We start from the raw sequence: 24,428 nt of genomic DNA on the forward strand, positions 1-24,428 counted from the left end.
GGCCAAGACTTTCTCCCGGATCTGGGATTCAGAGGTTTAGTGCCTCTGAATGTGGAGGTTCCCCTCAGTCACAGTGGCTGGTAGCCACTGATAGGTGTAATCCTCCATGAATCTGTCTAATCCTGTTTTAAAGCTGTTTATTCATGTGGTCATCATGATACCCTCTGGCAGCTAATTCCACATTTTCATCACTCTCTGTGTAAAGATGTATTTTCTTTTGTACGTCCTGATTCCTTACGTCTGTCCTGTCCATTCATCCAGTAATGTACATGATCGGAGATTGAAGCTGTTCTTAGTCGAGGCTTTGTGGGGGAGGCTTGTCGGGGTGGGGGGGGGGTCCCATTAACTAGTTATTTTATTTATTTATTTTTTACATTTAAACATTTTATTGAGGCATAAAAGTAGCTTACAATCCATAACGCAAGAAGTTTACCGTGAAGGTTAACAGAAATAACATCGTAAGCTTAATAGACAGAATACAGAGCAAAAACAACATTTAAAAACAAAATAAACAAAATACAAACTGAAGGTAATAATAATTATAGTTATTATAACACAGTATTTAAAAATAAAATAAGATCAGGGAAAGGAAAAAGGAAGATATAATACACTTTAAATAACTTGAAATTAACTTGTTAAAAAAAATTTATAGCAAAAGGAAATCCTTATACATTTTATTTTTAGAATAAGAGTTATGCCCAACTACCCTTTCTTTCAAGGTCTGGAGAGACTCCTCAAAAGTTTTTTTCTTTAATCTTCTTTCATCTTCTAAACAACTTCTACCTAAAAATGACCTAGACCAAGTTTTGACTAAGCCAGCACCTTGGTTTAACTAGTTATGAGGCACACAGACTGAGAATTCTTTCACACTACCTCTGGTCTTTTGCATGCAACTGACAGAGGAAGAACTGACAACATGCTCTAGCTCACACAAAATGAACCTATATGTAAGTAAAATGACTTCTCTTGAGATGCCTTAGTGCACATATTTGGGCTTGGAGAATACACAGATTTGCACTAAGCACAAAAAACCATTTCCTTGGGGAATGTCTTTGGTTTTGCATCCTCTAATTCTATCCATCAGCCAAGTGGATAGAATTCCAGTAATGCTACAGCCAATTGGCATCCCTATGTATGAAGTCATGAGGGCCACACACTTCGTTCGGCAAACAAATTTAAAAAAAAAAAAAGATGTACCAAAGCTAAGCTTGGAAAGTTGTGCAATTTTTTTCAGTCAAAATAGAAGTTATATTGGCTTGGCATTGGTCTCAACAAGGGTTTGGAAAGACTTGTGCATTGGAGACTCGTGTTAGAAATCACAAGAACTGAAATCTCTGGGGGGGAGGAAATGTGGGGGTGGTACAGATGATTGTAATCCATACCCACCAAGGAAAACCTGAGCTCCTGTCATGCTTGGCAAGATTGCTGCTTTGCTAACAAAGCAGAAATTTCAGCACGAAGGCTCACACTCTCTAGCGAGAACTGCAGCTTTGGCTAAAGGATGTAACCAATGTGCGTGATGAGATAAACATCTTGCTAGCCAAGCTTGTGGTGGCTTCCAGCGCTTTGACAGATTCTTTCACTTACGAAAAGAAAATTACGTTTTACACGTCCCTCCAGTTCAGTCTAATGCAAAAAAGGGAGTAGATTTTTAAAGGGCTGATTTCTCCAGCAAGCTTTACTTTCGACTAAGAATTGTTCCATCTTGAAACGTGGTTTTGCAAAAATGAAATGAAAATTCAAAGGTTGTCTTTGGGTGATGCTTCCTGGAGTACAGCCAGTTGTTAATTTCTGACTAAAAAGAGGCAGGGGATGAAGAGACTGGAAAGAAAGAGGCAGAAGCTTTTTAGCCGTAGCTAATCATTAGGAAACAGTTTGGGACGTATGAACAAATATTAGAAGCACACATATGAATACTTGAAAATGTATTCTAGTGAGTCAGCTCATTGGTCTGTCAAGCTCAGTTTTGTCTATTTGACTAGCAACAGCTCGCCAGGGAGGTCTTTCACATCACCCGCTACCTGGTCCTTTTAACTGGAAATGCTGGGGATTGAACCCGGGACCTTCTACATGCAAAGCGGATGCTCTGCTAATGGGCCACCACTAATATCCCCGCTAAGCTGTGGAGTCTTGTGAGCAAAAATTCTACTTCATGAGCTGCTGGCATTAAAGTTGTGAGCTACTGCATAAATTACTTTGCTCTGGAGCCATTTTTCCCAAGTTGAGACAAAAATGTGTGAGCTGGAGGGTAAAACACTGTGAGCTAACTCACACTAATTCAGCTTAGAGGGAACACTGTCAGGCAAGCATTCCAAAACTGTCATCAAAGCTTTTCCCTATATGTTGGAGTTTGCATTACCCAGCCTCGTTCCTATGGTGGAAATGTTGCTCCATCTTTAAATTAACAAAGTGTGTGTTAAGCACTGAATATGGATAGTCAGGGCTCATTCTATAACGAAGTAAGTTGAGGCAGGTTTGGGAAGCTGCAAACTCTTGTCCTGCCTTTTGCCACCAACCAGCCAGAGGAGATAATTCTCCTTACCTGTCACACCTGGGCTCTTTAAAAGTAGCGTAACAAACTGTATGCATCAGTTTCTGAACTCTTGTGAAACTACCTCTTCTCATCACTGTTCAGCCATGTCTTGTTGCTAGGTGTGAGGTTTTGCCAGGTAATGGAAGAAGAAGAAGACTGCAGATTTATACTCCACCCTTCTCTCTGAATCAGAAACTCAGAGTGGCTTACAATCTCCTATATCTTCTCCCCCCACAACAGACATCCTGTGAAGTGGGTGGGGCTGAGAGGGCTCTCCCAGCAGCTGCCCTTTCAAGGACAACTCCTGCGAGAGCTATGGCTGACCCAAGGCCATTCCAGCAGGTACAAGTGGAGGAGTGGGGAATCAAACCCGCTTCTCCCAGATGAGAGTCCGCATACTTAACCACTACACCAAACTTGCTTTCTCAGAGACTTTCACTATGCAAACACAGGTGAAGCTTTATTGAAATGTTACGTTAAGACCCCTGCCAGAAGTGAAAGCAAGAATCACAGGCATCATTAAGTAGTTCAGAGAAGCATGGGCTTTCTACCTCCACCCTCCCAGCCCTTTTAACTGTTAGGGAATTTTGTTTGAAATTCTATTTCTTTATCTCAAACAGTGCGATGGATTACTGGATCAAATAATCATTGAGAGGCATTTAACATGAAAAAGCAAAAACATATTTATTTCTACAGGGAAAGGGTACTGGGAGGTGAAAATAACAAACGTTATAGAACCTACATGCTTACACTAGAAAATCATGCTTAATGGAGACTACTTCCTCTTCCTTCTTGACCGCTCTACCTGAACAAAGGAAGTCACCTAACTGACCAACCAAACAAAACAGGTTTTCCGGCTTCTAGACCTTGATTGACAGCAGTCAGTACCTTCTTCCTAGGTCATGCAGACAATACAGAATCAGGCACAGTGTTAACCCTATAATGACTTGAACTTTAGAACATTGCATAAAGAACAGATACATATTTCCAACACTAACACATAGCAGTTCAAAAGAAGCACATCTCCTTATCTCTTGAGAAGTGAAGGCCATTCCCAGCCTCTGTCTCCAGATGATGGAGTGGAAGGAGGGAGAGGGGTCCCACAATCCCAGCCAGCCACCATCATCTTCACTGTGAGAAACAAGATAACTACAGTAATAGTTATGTGTAGAAACTAAGTGTGGAGGGAGGCATGACAGAAGACATTGCATGGATCCTGATGGGTTGTTAGAGTTTCACCAATCTTCAAGTGGTGGCTAGAGATCTCCTGGGTATTCACCTGGAGAAATTAGCTGCTTTGGAAGGTAGACTCAATGGCATTATACCTGACTGAGATCCTTCTCTGCCCCAAACATCCACAGGCTTTCCCCAAAAAATTTCCAGGTATTTCCCAACCTGGAGCTGGCAACCTTACTAGTTGTCTGTTTCCAGAGCAACCAAAATGGCAGCTGATCTTTCGTGAGAGGAAGTAAACTTGAGAGGGTTCAAGAAGCCCTATGCATAGTTTGCCATAGTGTGTGTATGGAGAATCAGCAGTTAAGATATAAGAAGGGTTATCTCCTGAGGGTCCTAATTAGGGGCAGTGGTAGTAGCAGTAAGACAGGGGAGAGCAGCATAGCTTTATTTGCTATAATTTCCACTCTTTATTTTCCGCATCCATGTCACCGCTGCATATATCTGTCCATTAATGAGTTTTAAAGGAGGATTAGACAGATTACGGGATTAGACAGGTTCATGGAGGGCAGGTCTATCAGTGGCTATGAGCCATGGTGACTAAAGGGAACCTCCACAATTCCTAGGCCAAAACCTCTGAATACCAGGGCTTTTTTTAGCAGGAATGCACAGGAATGCAGTTCCAACTGGCTTGGCATCAGGGGGTGTGGCCTAATATGCAAATGAGTTCATGCTGGACTTTCTCTACATAAAAGCCCTGTGTGAAACAATGGTGATGTCAGGGGGTGTGGCCTAATATGCAAATGAGTCCCCGCTGGATACCAGTTACAGGAAGCAACATCAGGAGAAGGCATTAGCCTCTGTGCCCTCTTGTTGGCCCTCCAGAGGAATTGGTTGGCCATTGTGTGAGATGGGATACTGGACTGGATGGATTACTGGTCTCATCCAGCAGTGCTCTTCTGCTTTTATGATAAATATACAACAAATCAGAACTCTTTAGTTGAGTGTACATACAGGGGTATTAAGCCTGGGAATGGGCACAAACCTCATCATGGACCTAAATTTGTCATGAAAATCACTCAGTTCATGGTTCTTGAGCAGAGGGTCATGTGATCACATCTTCAACGAACCTTTCATAAACCTCCATGGTTTTCATGGAGATTCATGCAGTTTGTGTCAGTGGTTTGTGTGGCAGACATGATCAATTAATCATCAAAGCAATGGGGGTGGGCTTCTGCAGCCCTGGAAGTACCAATAATAGCCTCCAAAGCTTGACAGGCAATGCTGGCTGCCAACAAGAGAGCTCCCATTCTGTTCTATGTGAGCAGAATGGATATATACCCCCAGCTCACATGCAGCTATTTTTACATTGCAGCAGACAGTTAGGCAGAGAGAGAGTTAGAGGCAGAGAGGAAAGGGAACTGGCAGTCATTCTTCAGGGTAAAAACAGTGGGGTTGGGGCTGTTTGGTTCTTACTCAGGTCTCTGAGGCACCTATCTTTCTGCTCCAGATGAGCAAAGGGGCTCAGCCAGTGGGTTCCTCAGCTGAGGACCCACACTTCCCTATAGTGAGATTTTTGAACCCTCAATTTCTTCTCTCCCTTTTGCCCTTTGGACCCTCATAGCCTCAACTTCTGCATCTCTAGGCACGCCCTCCCTTGACTTAGCATCATCAGCTGCCTTTCCAGTGTCTGCTCCTCATCTTGGTTTTCCAACTTTCCAACCCCCCACCTTACCCCATGCTAGACCTCCTGTTAGATCCCCCAAACATTTGCACTTTGAACCCTAGGATCCTCAACTTCCACACCTCTGGTCACCCCCCCCCCCCAGGCTTAACATTATCAACTTCCCTTGCTTTGCCTGCCCCTCATCTTGGTTTTCTAACTCTCCACACACCCTCTGCGTGAGAGCTCCCATTTGGTCCCCCCTCTTTTGCACTTCGGACCCTGGGATCTTCCAGGAGGAGGTGGGTGGCTGACTGCCTCCTGGGCCCAAGAAGAAGGATTGCCCATCTGTGGCAACAACGTCCACGATGAGGAGATGGGCGGTGCTTGCCCCCCCCCCCCAAGCCAATCCTCACCAAACTTTGAAGGGCAGGTAAAGGGACATCCCAGGAAGTCTGTGAGTTAGATGCCTCTAGCTTCCGGGGGTGGGGCATTTGACACTCCTCCTGAACTTGCAGCTGTGATTTCCTCAGAGAGGACTTTCCTGATGGAACTTACTTTTGGGGGGGGGCACTACTCGCCCTTTAAATCTAGTCTTCACCATCATGGCAGGTTCTCTGTGAGTTTGATGCCTCTAATTTGCAAGGGGTTCAGTCAACACACTCCTGAACCTGTGGCTATGATTTCTGCAGAGACCACTTTCCTGGGGGCGTTTGCTTGGGAGGGCTGTAACTTGCCTCTCAATGCAGTCCTTGCCAAACTTGGAGGGCTGGTAGAGGAGAGTCAGCTGGAGGCTCACTGCAACTTTGGCATCTCTAGCCTGCAAGGAGGCCAAATTACCATGCCATGAACCTCACAAAATGAACCCGTTTGGTAAATGGGAAGGTTCGTGAAGGTTTGTGGTTCATGAGATACCACAAACCAGGGAAACCTCCATTTTCCTGGTTTGTGCTCATCTCTAATTAAGATGGATTTCTGTAGGACTTGAAGAATGCATACAACTCACTTGTGAGCATTAGTCAAAACACCATGGAGCAGGGCTTTTTTTCAGCAGGAATGCAGTTCCAGCTGGCCAAGTGTCAGGGTGTGGCCTAGTATGCAGATGAGTTCCTCCTGGGCTTTTTCTACCAAAAACAATGATGATTTCAGAGGGCATGGCCTAATATGTAAATGAGTTCCTGCTAGGCATTTTCTACAAAAAGAAAAGCCCTGCCGTGCAGTAAGATTCTTGAGCCAACAATACATATGGAGATGTGGGTTTTTGTTTTGCAATGTGTTTTCCATGCATATGTCCGTATTAGGAACATAGATGTGAAAAATATCTAAACAAATAGAAGGAACTGAATACTGTAGCAAGCTGAATATGCTCCAGTTCCATGACTGATTTAGAAATGTTCCTAGTTACATTTGAATTGTAATTTTAGAGGAGAACTTGAGAACAATAAAGGAAGAGAATGGGGGAAAGGCAGTTCATCCCTAGCTTGCATCAGCTTTTGGTGACAGGAGATTGTAAGGAAACCTAATAAATCCACTTGCCAGTCTCTCTTTTCCATTTTCTATGTCTGGCCTAGTTTATAATTTTATCTCAGAAGGGATGAAAAGCACAACATTCTCATTCGTTTTGGGATCCATTCATCTGCCCACATCAACCCCTTGAGCGTCTTAAAAAGTTTCAACATTTCAGCTTTCACAGTACAGCAAATGTTAATGACTAATGGAAGATTTTAACATACAGACTTGAGGCCTGGATTAACCATGGGGCTAAATAGCCTCTAAAGCCCTAGGCATATTTATAGAACTGCTGTCATGAGTCAATATACTTTACCAAACAGTTCCAAAGGTTAGCTCCAGCGAGACAATGCCAAATTAAAATTTGTGAATAATTTTGGGGGAGGTTGTTTTCAAATGTTTTAAAAGAAGCAATATGGGAGCGTGGTGGTGTATTAGGTCAAGCTAGACTGGAACTGGTTTTGAATTGCCTGTCCATTTTGTGACATCCCCCAAATCCATGTTTTGATTTTGGTTTTACTCTGTTTGAAATGAGCCCATGATTCTTGACTTTCACACCATGATTATTTCTACTCCCTTCCCCTAAATTTCCCCCTTAACATGTAAGAACAGTGATTTGTAAGCCAACAAATCAGCATTATAGCCAGGGCTTTTTTTTTTTTTAACAGGAACGTACAGGAACGCAGTTCCAGCTGGCTTGATGTCAGGGGTGTGGCCTAATATGCAAATGAGTTTTTGCTGGGCTTTTTCTACAAAAGAAGTCCTGCTATAGCTGTTATACATACAGTGATGGTGAAAAGTGCTGTCATGTAGCAACCAACCCATAGGGTTTTCAAGGCAAGCAATGTCCAAAGGTGGCTTTCCAGCAACTGAGGACTCCTTTGGTGGTCTCCCAACCAAGTTCTAACTGAGGCCAACCCTGCTTAGCTTCTGAGATCTGATCAGGCTTGCCTGGTGACATATATCAAATGGGTCAGCAGTGCATAAAAACAGTAGAACTGCAAGTGATTCCACATTTCACTTTACACAAGTAGGATAAATGAATGACCAAATTATGAATTTTGGGGACATGTACACCTTGTACAGGAGCTATGGAGACTTAGTTCTTGGACTGAGTAAGAGCAGCCACAACCTGCAACGACCTAACCATGTAGCACAAATAGCTACTGGAGTTCCCAGCTAAGGTTGCCAAGTCCTCTTCGTCCCGGAGTGGAGGACATTTGTGTGTGCACTTTGCACCTGCACGACACAATGACATCATCGTGCCAGTGATGCTGTGCACAGCCGCTCTAGGCATTTCTGGGAAAACTCTATGGTTTTCCCAGATGCTGTAGCCATTTAGGAGGGAGGAAACTCTATGGTACCTATTGTACCATAGAGTTTTCACTTACAAGTGTCTAGAGTGTCCAGGAAAACCACAGAGTTTTCCCAAAGCGCCCAGACCGGGGGCTTGGCAGCCCTATTCCCAACACATGCATTCATACGCATTCTTCAAGTTCTGCACAAATCCATCTCAATACTCCAACATGAACAATGCCAAGCAATTTGGGAAGTGGTGCCTGGGGAGGCCAGGGTTTGGGAAAGGTGTGATGTCACTCCTGGGCAATCCTCTGGGCTGCCTTGAAATTTCTAGAATGTAACTATTTGGCAGCCATTTCTTTTGCTCCTCAGTTTTTGGGGGGCAGGAAACAGAGGCTGGGAGCTGGTAATTCCCTGCCTTGGGTGGGTAAACATAAAATTCAGTGGCCACTGTGCAGGAGCAAAGCTGCTGTGCTATGCTTGAGATTAATTTTGCCCAGAATGTTGAGGTGGTCTTATCAGGAGCTTGACTCATGAGTGGTCAAGGGAGATGAAGCAAGATGTTCATCTGGGGATTGCGTTTGTCCAAAAAATAAATAAATAAAATCCAGCATTCCTACTTGGGATCAGGGATGGTGGAATATTTTTTTTTTAATGGCAGTGGGCAGATTTTCAAAATTTCAGCTTCCCTAGTTCAGAAATCCTTGTCCCGGATGAGCTGAGCCCAGACTGGAGTGATATCATAAAGCTGGCCTAATTCGGGAATGGTATCGTAGGACTTTGTTCTTATGGCCATTTCTGCTAAAGGCATAAGCTTTCTTGGAGGATGATCCAAAAACTTGGACCAATCATATTTATTATTGGAGCGGGGGTGTGGGAGCTACTTGCCTGCCACAATATGAAATGAACTAACTTACAGGGTCATTGGTGTGTATTCAGCCATCCACAGATTTTTGTGGTATAGGACTGTCCACTTTACCTCTCCTACTGCAGTCCCTTGGGTCCCCTGAAATTTTGTTCTTTGGGATTAGCAAACTGACAGGCATAGCAAAGGGGACACCATGTGGATCTGCAATGGGTGGGAGAATCAATGGAAGTCACTGTCCGCTGTTTTGCAGTCCTTGTCATTCCAGTCAAGGAACGCAATGACCGAATATATCCCCTTGGCTCAAAAATGGGGACAGCCCAACACTGGGAAAGCTCTCACTAAATAAGGAGAGTGTTTTCATAGCAGGCCTCAGCAGAGTTGCCTCCAGTCCCCACTGGCTCTTCTCGCTGCTCCTCAGCTGGGCAGTGGTAGAAAAATGGGAGCATTCTGGCATGATGACATCACTTCCTGTGTGACTAGTAGTGATGTCACTCCGTCATCAGCAAGACTGTAGTGTTCAGTCACCATAGAATTTTGGCTGACTGCTAGGTTGAAACTGATGATGTGGTGATTTCACTTTTGGTCATACCAGAAGTAGCATCATTGTTTTGCCAACGAGGGCGCTCACCCAGTTTTATTCTCCCGTGGGTTGTCAGCCTCAGTTTGAGGGAGAGTCAGGGTTCTTAGCAAACAAAGATCTGACTCTCTTTGCCCTGTGGTCTTTCTGCCACACAAACACACATGCAAAAGAGTGCCTGAAATAAATTAATGAACAGAAAAATTGCCCTCTGGTAGATTAAGGCCAATTAATTAGCCAACAGTCACTTGACACTGCGGTGATGAAGATGCACAGAGCAGTGTAACGCTTTCTTCTACCACCCCAACCCCCATCCCTTGCTGTATATCTCTACTTGTACTGGCTTTGGGGGAATGACAACTTGTTTTCTGCTTTCTGGATAAGGCTGCCCTCCAGGCTCCAAAGACGCCGAAGCTGTCTGCCCTCCCCCTCCTTATGTAGAGCAGAGCAGTGCCGCCAATTCCATCTCATCAAAATCTTGCCTGCAGTAGAATTCGTTCAGCTGAGATTTTGCTCTAAGGCAAAATGGCTGCTCCTTCTGTTTCCTTCAACCTGGAATTCAAGACAGCTCAACCCTTCCCCCCCCCCCCGACTTATTCTTGTGTTATGCTTAACAGAGTCCCCCCACCCGCTTGTCCTACGGGACACCATAGTTAAAAATCTCAAAAAATTCACAATATTAAGGGGATTTACTAATGGCTTGCTGGCAATTGGATTTAGATCTAATGAAATATTGAAAAACCCTGTGCATTGGGAGAAGTAAACAATTAAATGTAAAAAAAGAGAAAGAGGCTGTTTTTAACTGTTCAGTTAAGAGATCTTTGAATTATTGTGGCTGGATCCGTGAAAACATTAGCTTAATGCAGAGCCATCAGCAGAAAGCAAATAGAACGTTAAGGAAAGGAACCAAAAGTAATACAGACAATATAATGATGCTTATTTGTGTCTCGGTGGTGGGTTTGCATTTTGGCGATTTTACGCATAGGCCTAGACTAAAGCAGTGGAATTGATACAAAATAAGGGATCGGGGGGAAATGGTACCTTCTATAAAAAGGCATTGTGGAAGGTAATAAGGGGACAAACTGATGATGCCAGGGGGTTGTGGGAGGCTATACTTCTATATATATATTTATTTCTGTTAATTTATACCCTGCTCCTCCTGTGAAAGGCTCGGAGCGGCTTCCAACATAATGCATTAAAATCATAATAAATATAGTAAAACACATAATTAAAATCATAATATACCATAAAACAGGTGTTGAAACTCTACAGGCTACAGTCAATAATAATGGCCACGTAGCATATTTTCTTATTAACAGTAACACCAACAGGGAGCCAGATCACTCTGCCGGTGACCTCAAGATGTTAACCAAAAGCCATCCGGAAGACCTCAGTTTTACAGGCCCTGTGGAACTGTAGCAAGTCCCACAGGTCCTGGTCTCTTCTGACAGTTAATTCCACAGCTTGGGAGGCAGAGCTGAAGAAGCCATGGCTCTAGTCGAAGCCAACCTGACATCTTTTGGGGGGGGGAGGGGGTGGGCGGCAGATAAATGCTGTGACCTTGACCATAGTACTCTCTGGGGAACATATGGGGAAAGGCAGTTCCACAGGTACGCTCGCCCCTGGCCATATAGGGCTTTAAAAGTAAGAGCTAATACCTCAAAAATCACCAAAATGCAATTAGAGAGCCCCGTGGCGCAGAGTGGTGAAGCTGCAGTACTGCAGTTCTAAATTCTGCTCACGACCTGAGTTCGATCCCGGCAGAAGCTGGGTTTCAGGTAACCAGCTCGAGGTTGACTCAGTCTTCCATCCTTCCGAGGTCAGTAAAATGACTACCCAGCTTGCTGGGGGGCGGGGAGGGGAAGTGTAGATGACTGGGGAAGGCAAACCACCCCGTAAAAAGTCTGCTGTGAAAACGTTGTGAAAGCAACGTCACCCCAGAGTCGAAAACGACTGGTCCTTGCACAGGGGACTACCTTTTTTCTTTTTAATACCTCAAAGTGAACCCAGTATATTATAGGTAACTAGTATAGTTGTAATGCTGGTTGAATGTGCTCTCTCCTAGGGAGCTCAAGGAGAATCCTTGCAGCTGCATTTTGCACTAGCTGTAGCTCCTGGGTTTGGATCAAGGGGTTTGATTCCCCACTCCTCCACTTGCACCTGCTGGAATGGCCTTGGGTCAGCCATAGTTCTGGCAAAGGTTGTCCTTGAAAGAGCAGCTGCTGTGAGACCCCTCTCAGCCCCACCCACCTCACAGGGTGTCTGTTATGGGGGAGGAAGATAAAGGAGATTGTGAACCGCTCTGAGTGGAGGGCGGGATATAAATCCAATATCATCTTCTTCTTCTTTGGGAATAGGGTTGCACAGTCCTACCTTGGCTGCGGCAGGGGAGTCCTCTCACATGTGCTTTGCACATGTGGCATGATGACATCCCCTGCAAATGATGTCATCACACTGGGCATGTCGCACCAGGGATGCTCTAGGATTTGGGTTACAAGCTCTATTTTACCATGGGGTTTTTACTCTGAATGCTAGAGCGACATGCCCAGCGTGATGATGTCACGTCTGGGTGACATCATCACACCAGACACATTGTGTGATGACAGAGCTCTTTCAGGGCGGGAATGACCACAGGCAACTTGGCAGCCCTATTTGGGAAGCGGGCATGGTTGAGTTCTGCATGTAGAAGGGCAAAGGTTCAATCACCAGCATCTCCAGTTAAAAGGATCCCTCTTGGGGAAAGATCTTTCTCTGCCTGAGACCCTGGGCAATTGCTGCCATCCAGATTAAGCCATATTGAGTGGTCCAAGGGTCTAACTAAGCAGACACCTGGTTTGAAAAATACTTGTTCTTTTGTGCTAAACGTATTGAACACATAAAGCTGCCTTATTGTGAAACTGAACTATTCAAGAGGGTTTTTCTATGCAGGTAATAGAGTTGTGCTGTACTAAATGATTCACAAAAGTTACTTGAATAAATTCTTTTGCGCTCTGCTACTGTATGTAGCTTACTGCAGCTAGGATTCTACTGTGCAATTTTTGCATCCTTGTAACTGTGTCATGTTAATACTTATGCTTTGCTTCAGTTCGGTTTTTAGATTTCTGATGGGTTCTATAACTCTAATCCCATTGTATTGTTTACTGAATGTCCATTGATTGTATTGACTCAATTTGTACAATCTTGCCGATTGTATTGACTCACTTTATTTAATTCGCCTTGAGTCCAAGTGAGAAATGTAGACTGTAAATAAAGTAACAAATAAATATTGGTGGGTGACCATGTTAGTCTGAAGCAATAGCACAAAGTTTGAGTCCAGTGGTATCTTTAAGACTAACAAGTTTAATTCTGGGTGTAAACCTATACCGAGAATGACACTTGTTGGTCTTAAAGGTGCCACTGGACTCAAATTTGGTTCTACAATAAACACTGAAGCAGACCCTTGGTCCATCATGTTATCTACTCCAACTGATAGCCGCTCTCCAGGGTTTCAGGCAGAGGCCTTTCTGATCCTTTAAAGTGCAGATGCCAGGGATTGAACCTTGGGACTTCTGCATGCAAATTAGATGCTGTACCAATGATCCACAGCCCTATGCCATTTCTCCACTTGTAATTAAAATGGGGTGCATTTCAAGCATGGATGTCAGGGTTTTATTTACCCGCATTGCCCATATTCATCAATTTAGGCAGCTGATGCTTGTAATCACTGGCTTGTAATCACTTGGACTCAAGGCTCAGAAGTTCATAGAATCATAGAGTTGGAAGGGGCCATACAGACTATCTAGTCCAACCCCCTGCTCCATGCAGGATCAGTGTCATAGAGGACAATCAGCTTAAAGCATCTCTGGCAAATAACCATCCAGCCATGTTTTGAAGACTGCCAATGAAGGGGGGCTCACCACCTTCTTAGGCAGCTGGTTCCACTCCTGAACAACTCTGACCATTTAAAAAAATCCCTAATATCCAGCTAGATAGATCCAGGTATGCAGCCGTGTTGGTCTGAAGCAGTAGAACAAAGCAGGAATCAAGTTGTACCTTTAAGATCAACCAATTTTTATTCTGAACGTAAGCTTTCGTGTGCTCTCTTAAGCACACTTCATCAGACGAAGGGACGAGGTATTGATCCCCTCATCTGATGAAGTGTGCTTAAGAGAGCACACGAAAGCTTACGTTCTGAATACCTGACCCCCTCATGTGATGAAGTGTGCTTAAGAGAGCCCACAAAAGCTTACGTTCTGAATAAAAATTGGTTGGTCTTAAAGGTGCGACTTGATTCCTGCTTTGTTCTAATATCCAGCTGGTACTTTTCTGCTTGTAATTTGAGCCTATTGCTTTAGGTCCTGTCCTTGGCTGCCAAATGGAACAGCTCCTTGCCCTCCCCTAAATGACAGCCTTTCAAATATTTAAAGAGACCAATCATGTGCCCCCTCAGTCTACTCTTCTTCAAACAGAACATTCCCAAAGCCCTCAGCCTTTCTTCATATGGTTCTTCCTCCAGGCCCTTGATCATCTTCATTGCTCTCTTCTGCACCTGTTCGATTTTGTCCACATATTTTTTTTAAGTGAGGCCTCCAGAACTGCACACAGTATTCCAGGTGTGGCCTGACCAAGGTAGTATACAGCAGAGCTATGACTTCCCGTGATTTTAATGCTATAACCTTTTTGATACAACCCAGGATTGAATTTGTCTTTTTTTGCCACGACATCACACAGACTGCTCATATTCAGTTTACAGTCTACTAGTACCTCAAGACCTCTTTCACACGTACTACTTCCCAAAAGTACATCCTCCATCCAGTATTTGTGCTTCATATTTTTGTGGCCCAGATGTAAGACTGTACTTATTGTTGTTGAATTGTATATTGTTCACAACAGCCCACTTCTTCAGATTATTCAGATCTTGTTGAATTTTAACTCTATCCTCCTGGGTGTTTGCTACTCCTCCCAATTTGGTATCATCATCAAATTTTATGAGCAGTCCATCCATCCCTTCATTCAGATCATTGATAACAATGTTGAAAAGAACCAAGCCCAAAACAGAGCCCTGTGGCACCCCACTGGATACCTCACTCCAATTTGACGAAACTCCATTGACAATCACTCTTTGGGTATGGTCCTCTAACCATTTTCCTATCCATCGAACTGTCCTATAGTCCAGTTCACAGTCCTCCAGTTTGCCCATCAGTATGTCATGGGGAACCTTATAAAATGCTTTACTGAAATCCAAGTAAACCACATCAACAGCATTCCCACAATCCAGTAAACTTGTTACTCAATTAAAGAAGGAAAGCAGGTTGGAGACAAGACTAGTTGGAGACAAATCCATGCTGACTTCCTCAAATCAACAAGTTATCCTTTAGATGCTCACAGATTTACCCCTTTAAAATCTGCTCAAATATCTTTCCAGCAACAGAAGTCTGTACTTTCCTTAAAAAAAAAAAAAAAAGATTGGGATAACGTTTGCTGTCTTCCAATCTTGTGGGACATCCCCAGTCCTCCAGGAGGTCTTGAAGATGAGGGACAAAGGCTCTGCTAGTTCTTTAGAAAGTTCTTTGAGTGCTCTCAGGTGCACACCATCTGGCCTCGGGGACTTGTGCTCATCCAGTGCAGCCAGGTGCCTCTCCACAATTTCTCTGTCCATGTCAATGAGCCTCTCAAGCATTCTGTTAAGTCTTCCACTGACTCTAGATGGGCTCAAATTCTTCTTCAGGGAGAAAACAGAGGCAAAAAAGTCATTACATCTGTCTGCTTTTTTCTTGTCCTCCACCAGAGTTTCTCCTTTTACTCCCAACAGCAGTCTAATTGCCTCCTTTACTTTGCATTTGCTTCTCACATATCTGAAGATTTTTTTCTTGTTGTAGCAAGGACTCCTAGCCAGACCCAGCTCATACTGAGCTTTGGCCTCTCTGATGGCTGATCTGCAATACCTAGTAACCCTCATATAGGCTTCTTTAGAGGTCAATCCTTCTCTCCATTTCCTGAACATTTCCTCTTTCTCCCTTAGCTTATTCTGGAGCTCTCTGTTCATCCACATCGGTTTCTTGGATCCCTTACCATGTTTCCGTCTTGCTGGAATAGGGAGGGCTTGAGCTTGCAAAAGCTCATGTTTGAGAAGAGCCCACCCTTCACTCGCTCCTTTCCCTTCCAGCACCCTCTCCCATGGAACAACCCTCATCAAGCCTCCTTTAATCCATTACTCAGTCTTGATGAACTCTCCTGGCTGCTGAAAGCCTCGATATTTCTGTAAGCACTGGTGGAGTTATTGCCACCATGGCATCCCCCTTCCCAAGAGGATCCATGCTGGTAAATACAGAATATGTGTGCAAGGCATTGACATGTGTGTTTATTAGTCAGAGTTTTACATTTCTTGCACATTTGTTTTTCCTTCCTCATGGGTGTCTGAAGAATACTGTATGCAAAATAAGACAAATATTTAAATCTGTTGTTTTTCTGCATTATTTATGTAGATGGAGGAAGCCAGCTTTTCTTCCTGTGAAGCAATTTGTTTTAGTTTGCACTTACATAAAACACAAATGACTTCTGAGCCAGAGTGACCTCAACCCTTGGACTCATCAGCTGCTATGTATAGCTGGTCTGAGAAAGGGGGCTGATGCACTGATGATATTTTGAAGACCATCCTATCCTCGCTTAGTTGGGAGTAAGCCATATCAAACTCAGTGGAAGTTATTTCTAAGTGAATACACCTATGATTGAGTTGCAAAGGAAACAGCCTTATGTGGCCATCATGGTGACACTTAGGGTTGCCAACCTCCAGGTAAGATCTGGAGAACTTCCAGTATTACAAATTATCTGCAGGCAACTAAGATGAATCCCTCAGGAGAAAATGGCTGCTTTGGAGGGTGAACTGTAGTATTATATGGCATTAAGGTCTTTCCCCTCCCCAAACTCTGCCCTCTTGAAGCTTCACTTCCAAAATCTGAAGGTACTGTCCAACCCAGAGCTAGCAGCCCTAGACATCATTTAAAATATTGTTTAAACTGTCACAAGGGCCCTATCCTGATTGAGACCATAGTGTGATGCTCTTGTTCTCCCCCCTCCCCATCATTTTTCAAGAGCTGAAACATCCACAGCCCCCCCCCCCCCCACATCAGCTGTTTGGCACATCAGAAGGCATTGGGAAGAAAAGAGTGTCAACACGTGGGCCTGACCACTTTTGTGGCATTTTGAGATGTCTTGAAAATGGCGGCCATGTCCTCATGGCTGCCATGAGGACAGTGTCATGTTTAGTTTGGCTCTGAGCCATGTAGGTAATAAATAGCTATATGAATAATTACATTTGGGTGTGCTGAAAGTCCACCAAGTTCTTCCATGAGAAAATAAATTCTATTCTGAAGGATAACAACCCCTTTTTTTCTTCAAGCCATTCCAGTCTAATGAATGGCGGCAAGCTCGCATGGCGTGCCTCTGGATTTGATGACAGGGAGGGAGGGGAGAGGGAGGGAGACATCTTCAGGTTGCCTCCATCTCTCGTTTCCCATGTGCTTGTTTTGTTTGTGTATGTGAGTATCTGAGGCTGGGTGCTTAAATGCTTTGTTGCATTATGTTAATTTCTCAGCAGTGCAATCAAATTCATGTCATAATTAAAGCTGTCAGTTGGAAGGCAAGCCAATCGCGGCAAAAACACAGCATAACAAATGAGCTGAAATGCTTCTGCATGTAGCTATACAATGCTTCGCCAGGCATGAAATTAAATAAGTAATTTGATGTTGACATCAGAAATTGAAATGATACCCACTGTTCCTTCATTCTGTCAGACCTGCATAAACAATGGCCAGAAAGAGACGGGTGAGCCGCCTCCCCACCCAGCTTGCCCCCCTCCAGTAATTCACAATATATATGCAAAATCGGTACAGCAGACTTTCCAAGACCTGGAGGATGTAATTTCTTTTGGTTCACAATGAGCTGCTGTTTTTCCAGCGTTCCAGGGCCAAAACCTCTTCACTTGAAACAGTACAACAGCTAAAAAGGCCTTTTGCTATTTGCAGGGAATGCTTAGAATCCATGAGGTCCATCTTTTGTGGTGTTTGTGGGTCTCTGAATCAATCTTTGTAGTTTGACAGCTCTTTTGTTGAAGTGGGTGGTCCACAGGTGGATGAATACAGGGCCAATTCCTGTCCCCCAGTCACCACTGTCACCTGTGTGCCCCCACACTTACTGCCCTCCTACATCCAGCTAACACTTCAATAACTCGTTAAGTTTACCAGGCCTGGAAACCAGCAGGAGACCGGGACAGGAATGCAGAGGATGGCTGTTGTTAATGGGGTGAACGTAAAACCATAGAGGTTTCTGCAGTTCCTAGAGAGAACTGACATAACTTCCAGGGAAAGGACACTCCATTGCAACCTTCCTAATTATCCCCTTGAGTTTTTAGCAGTCTGCACATAATTCAATATATCTAACAGTCAACATGGCCCTGTCTTCAGATACTTAAATCTGCACATTAGGGCCATATTGAGAGAAGGGAAATCTTTCTACATATCTGAAAGTATGTTAAAACAAACAAATAGAAACAGTTGTCTGGACTGCTTCTGAACCAACTTTGTGGGTGGGTAGGGGAGCAGATCCAAAAGCTTCAGACAGTCCTCCTCTCAATAACCCACATGCCACCAACTTGTCTACCTCTTCCACCATCTGAGGAGGGTTGCAGAGCAGTGAAATCGTCTCTGCGGTTGCCATGGTGGAAGCTTCCCTGCCACCCTCTCCACTACAACTTGAGCCAGTGGCTGAGTGGGAAAGTTGAGGAGTGATGTGGGGGCACACAGCGCCGCAGCCAGAACACTTGAGAGGGGGAGGGCTAGGCAGTTAGATACAGCATGAGAGGGCATGAGAGAGTGAGCCAAATCCCCTCCCACAACTGCCATAGAAACAACACTGCATGGACAGGGAAGAGAACCAGGAGCCTCTACTACCCCCCTCCCCCCCAAAAAACCACTGCCAACTTGCCTACCATCACCCCAACTTGCCTACCATCACCCCAACTTGCCTACCATCACCTCAACCTTGGGGGAGTTGTGTAAGAAGGATCAGGAACTTCTGCCATGCTCCCCATATCCCCTCTTCCTTGTCGCTGCCAAAACTGGGGCAGCATCAAAGCTTTGATGCTAGATTTGCTGTCAAGAGTTACCTACCCTGTAAAATATTGTATTAATGAGATGTGTTAATATCACTGTATTTAAAATCCTGACTAATTCGGTATTATTGGTATTGAATGTTTTTCGTTATTAAATCATGGTGTATTTTCTGGTTTGCAATCCCCTGTTGGGGGCAGGGGATCCCCTGGTTTGAAGGCCCTCCCTCCGCTTCAGGGTTATCAGTAAGCGAGAGGGGAAATGTCCTCTGGGTACACCGTTATACCCTATGGAGATTGGTCCCCATAAAGTATAATAGAGAATCATTCTGTGGGTATCTGGGGATCTGGAGGGGGGGGGTTGTTATAAAGACACCAAATTTTCATCATAGTTGCTGGTGCGGCTCCTCAATCCCTTTGCCACATTTCAGAAAGATTGGACCAATTCTATAAGCTCCAAAAGAAGGTGCTCCCATCCTCCATTATTTCCAGTGAAGGGAGGACATTTAAAAGGTGTGCGGTCCCTTTAAAAGTGAGGGCCAGAGCTCCCTTTGGAGTTCAGTCATGCTTGTCACAACCTTGCTCCTGGCTCCACCTCCAAAGTCCCTAGATATTTCCTGAGTCAGACCTGGCAACACCAAGTGTATCACTCTTAGTGATATCAGCAGCTTAGATCAGAATGGCACACTCCAAGAAGAACTCCTATTAGAGAGGAATCTCAGAGCATCTCTGTGGACCATTAGACTTAACATCTAATAGCTGGCTTCTAATAACCACAATTAAACAATGGGTCCTTTAGATGATGTTTTTCTTCTGGGTTTTGTAATAGATTTTATCTGTACTGGGTTGTGTTTTTGTTGCTTAACAGTATTTATCATTGGAATACTAATTATAAGTTTCTTTGTTTCTTATTGTCTGTTAAAAAATAAGTTATCCACTCCAAGAAATTGAATGACAAAGAAATTCATGTAAATACATCGCTACCATTACACCTACTAATCTGCATGACGTTCCCTTTGTTGTTGCTATTCTTTTTTGGGGGGTAGAATGGAGTATTAAAATAACACTTTTTGATATAACATCTAGGAAACGGAACCATTCAACTCTTTGACTCTCAAATGCTTAAGAAGAGCCCTGCTGGATCAGACCAGGGGGCCATCTAGTCCAGCATCATGTCTCACACAGTGGCCAACCAGTTCCTCTGGAAGGCTCCTAGCAGGGCACAGAGGCTGAGAGCTTCCCCTTCTGTTGCCTCCTGGCTCTGGGATTCAGAGGTTTAGTGCCTCTGAATGTGGAAGTTCTCCTCCGTCACTTATACCCTAAAAATATTGTTGGTCTCTAAGGCGCTACTGGACTCAAATCTAACCATCTTCTCTTTATTGATGTTGATTTTCAAATTACTAATCATATCTGCAAAATAGATCCAGATGGGTAGCCATGTTTGCCTGTATCAGTAGAAAAGAGCAAGAGACTAGTGTAGGGTTGCCAGACACCCGATCCAGGTGGTGTTTCCCCCCAATTTTGGGGGCTTCTGTCCATTGGCAGCCAGCAGGCTGGTGAGGAAAGTGCCACCCACAAAAGACACATAAACATCATTGGTGCAGTGACATGTGGAAGTGACATCATCATGCTGGGGATGTTGCATGGTGACACTCTAGCATTTTGGCCAAAACTTACAGTTTTGCCCCAAATCCTAGCACAGCGATGTCACCCCGCTCTCCCCCCCACTCCTGGAAAACTCCCTCTCATCCCTGCCGGCAGAACAATTGGATGTAGCAACCCTAGTCTAGTAGCACCTTAAAGACTAATAAAATATGTGGCAGGGGGTGAGCTTTCGTGAGTCACTGCTCACTTCTTCGGGTATCTGAAGAAGTGAGCAGTGACTCATGAAAGCTCACCCCCTGCCACGAATTTAGTATATCTGAAAAATGTCTCTGTGGTTTTTTTCCCGGTTTAAGCAAAACATCCAAACTAACTTTGGGGAATAAATTGGCAAATAAGCCCATATGTCTTTCTTACACACACACAAAAAAGGCATCCATCTATCTATCCAAACCTATGGGGCTATATTCTTCTGAATCCTGTCAATTTGAGGATCCTTTTTTTGCCCTTCTCATTCTCCCTTTCTGCCTGCCCCTTTGCTGCCAGGAGGCTAAGTAGCTGGGGTCCAGGGCACCGAATACCAGTGTGTCAGGAAGGCTGGTTGATGCGTGTCTGTTTAGACTCAGCACAGGCCGAAATGGCATCATTAATTCATTACCCAGCTGCCTGTCAAATAAATTGGCAATTACACCCACCGCCGGAGCTTGGAAATCTCAGTAAATAGCACGTTACTGTTGGTGAGCTGTTGAGAAATGTGAAAAAAAAATGTGTGTGTGGGGGGGGGGGAATTAAGCTACGACATCATGTTTGGTTCAGTAGCAGATGACAAAGGGCAAGCCCCATGGGGCAGTGCTGTGGTGTTGAAAACCTTTAAAAGGGAACCGGGTAATGAGGTATGGGGATAGGACCTTTTTTTTCAGGATAGAAAGAGAGAGAGAGAGAGAGAAAGCTATCTCTGATTTTTTTCCCCTCCTCTTTGTGTGTGTGTGTGTTTTATTACAGAGCTCAGCTCCATCCAGCTTGGGAACGGGCTACTTCGTAAGTGGATCTCGACTGTTTTGAACTTCTATCTCTGAATGACATATAAGGGTGTCCGCACACGCATTACAAGATCAGTTACCCCTGTTCCGCTAATGGGTCTGGTCAACTGGAGTCATTCGTACAGACGGGTGGGTGCAAATAACAGGCCTGAGGCTGGAAATACAGGGAGTTTTGAATTCAGTGTCCTATTCAACACTTCCTTGGAGTCTCAGTCCCTATACATACTTCGTCAGTCATTACTAGGGATGCCAGTCCAGGTGGGATCTGGGGATTCCCCCAGAATTGCAGCTAATCTCCAGACAACAGAGATCGGTTCTCCTGGAGAAAATGGGTGCTTTGGAAGGTGATATTGTAATCCACTGAGGTCTCTGTCCTCCCCAGGCTCCATCCCCAAATCTCCAGGAGTTTCCCAATCTGGATCTGGCAAACCCTAGATTACCCAGTCACTTTTCACTTCCCCAGAACAGCACACAATGCCTTCTCTCCTGTAGCCCTAGGTATATTATTTTGGCCATCTGTCTCCTCCACTCTTGCTTTTCAACCCATTATTCTGTTTATCCGCTTTTCAATCTACCCCCCCCCCCCCCTTTTAGGCACTCTACATCTCAAGACATCTATCTACTCATCACCCTACATCTCAAGACATCTACCCACACATTTTTTGTCATCATTGCTTTGAATCTTCTTTTGGTCACCATTATAGATCATTCTTGCCCTGAAGTCATTGTATGGGTTCTAGACTTACTTTTTGGGTATTCTGAAGGCCATTTTGAGACTGCTTTGGCCTTTAGGCATGTATGAACCTATCAAAACTCTGACTCAAGAAGCATCCCCCATATATTCTTTATAGGGGAGTTGTCTGAACAGTTTGTTTGACTGGATCCTTCCCACCTAAGTTATTGATGTTCACATCAATATGTTCACATGTGATGGGATCACATACATACAAAAATGAATAAGTCCCTTGCTCTAAAGTAGGCAAACTTTTTGGCTTAAGTTTCAAAAAACCCACATCAATACATACTTTCAAATAAAAGGGGGAGGTAGAGAGGGTTATACTTGGCCAGATATTGCTGGACATCAGTTGAGGGCCCCTGTGGTACTGGTCCTATTTCATGGATTCATGAGAATATGGGCAGAGAACAAGCTCTGAAAGTTGACTAACTGGACTGGTGTGACCCTATTTGGCACACATGTTGAAGAATGTTGCCTACATGTGTTCCAAAGTTTTATGTGGGACAACTGTATTTTCTGTGAAACCTGCATCTTTATGGTGGAGTTTCATATTTGAAAACCAGGACAGAAATGATCAGTCATGATACATAATGAATAACACAAATGTACAATTTTGCACATAGAAGATGTAAACATGCAAGCAGTTTGAATGTCATTTGGGCAACTTCTCTGGCCAACCGTATTTATGCCTGACTCATTGCATGGAACTATGGTTCATTAGGTTGGCATCAACAAAAAAGAAATGCTGCCGACTTTTCAGAATACAATAGGAAAAAAAAATGATGTCCTTGTACGGTAAGTGCAGTTCTGCCTCTTCTCTTTAAGAAACAGTAATGCAACTGCTGCAGGGCCCTGTCTTTGTAATATCAGTTGAGTCTTTCACTTCGGAACAATGTGTGTTTTAATTTTAATACAGCTTTGAGCTGTATTTGCTAGGATGCTGGAGGGAAGAGTTGTGCCTTGGACTGAAAACAGATTGACTGTCTCTGACTTTTAACAAATGAGCTGTTGCAGGATAGAACTGTCCTGATCAGGAGTCCATTCCTTCCTTGGGGAAGGATATAATGAATTTGCCTGTGAAAATTCTCCATTATGAATGCCAATGTTGAATATACAATGACGTTTTATGTTAATTCATGGTAACTGCTTCAACAGTGACTGGCTGAAGTACTGATTAAATATTAGCACAAGTCTAAGTTTTATTTAAGAGCCTCGTGGCGCAGAGTGGTAAAGCTGCAGTACTGCAGTCAGAGCCCTCTGCTCACGACCTGACCGGAAGCTGGTTCAGGTAGCCAGCTCAAGGTTGACTCAGCCTTCCATTCTTCCGAGGTTGGTAAAATGAGTACCCAGCTTGCTGGGAGGAAAGTGTAGATGACTGGGGAAGGCAATGGCAAACCACCCCGTAAAAAGTCTGCCATGAAAACGTTGTGAAAGCAACGTCACCCCAGAGTTGGAAATGACTGGTGCTTGCACAGGGGACTATCTTTACCTTTTTAAAAGTTTTATTTGGGCCGCTCAGGCAATATCTTCTGAAATATGTCACCACAGTTTCATATATGTTTAGGGGGTGGCTCCAAATTTCAAATTCAAAATTTTCAATGGTGAACGTTTATAGGATTCTGCATCATTTTTCATAATGTGCCTGTTCTTTTCTGCAGGGAAGGAAGCTATTCTTACTCAAGGCTCTTGCCCAGTATTTTTCCCCCCATCTTTTAAACTTTATTGAATAATTACAAGCATACAAATATCATTAGCAAATAGCAGATGAAAGGGTTTACAAACATAAAACCTTTAAATAACATCAAACTGGTGACTTTGGTCTTATTATAAAACTATATAAGCCAAAACAAAGCAAAACAGAATCAAAGGGGGGACAGTATTATGAATTTCATTTATGTATTTACATCCCCTAGGATCTGGAATATCTAGGCATAATTCCCCATTCTCTATGGCAGGTTGCTGGGTAATCTTGGGCCAATCTCTTTCTCAACCTAATTTACCTCAACAGTCTTGCTGTTGTGAGGTTAAAATGGAAGAGGAGAGAGCAATGCTGTAAGCCATTTTGGATCCCCACTGAGAAGAAAAGCAGGGCATAAATAAACATTTTCAGACAAGTTGTCTAAGAGAGCAATCCTAAGCAGCTGTACTCAGAATTCTACTCAAGTCTATTCACTGGGTCTTACTCCCAGGAAAACGTTTCTAGGATTGTAATGCAAATGACTTACAATTAAAGTCTGTCAGGATATACCAGGGATGGACAAACTTGCTTAACGTAAGAACCACATAACAAACATCAAATGTTTGAGAGCTGCAAGACAGGAAGGGAAGGAGGAAAGAAAGTAA

The 24,428-nt window shown here is 43.9% G+C and overlaps 1 protein-coding gene across 6 annotated transcripts in view; it reads left to right on the forward strand.

The window, feature by feature from the left end:
* Positions 1–24,428, forward strand: part of AUTS2 (activator of transcription and developmental regulator AUTS2) — a 1,045,632-nt gene that overhangs the window by 417,617 nt on the left and 603,587 nt on the right. For all 6 annotated transcript variants that reach the window (XM_060258686.1, XM_060258689.1, XM_060258688.1 and 3 more), the window contains one exon: positions 21,312–21,347. In XM_060258686.1, the coding sequence (XP_060114669.1) occupies positions 21,312–21,347 (36 nt within the window). The remainder of the gene's footprint in view (positions 1–21,311; positions 21,348–24,428) is intronic.

Source organism: Heteronotia binoei, chromosome 18 (genome assembly GCF_032191835.1).
Source record: "Heteronotia binoei isolate CCM8104 ecotype False Entrance Well chromosome 18, APGP_CSIRO_Hbin_v1, whole genome shotgun sequence".
NCBI lineage: Eukaryota > Metazoa > Chordata > Lepidosauria > Squamata > Gekkonidae > Heteronotia > Heteronotia binoei.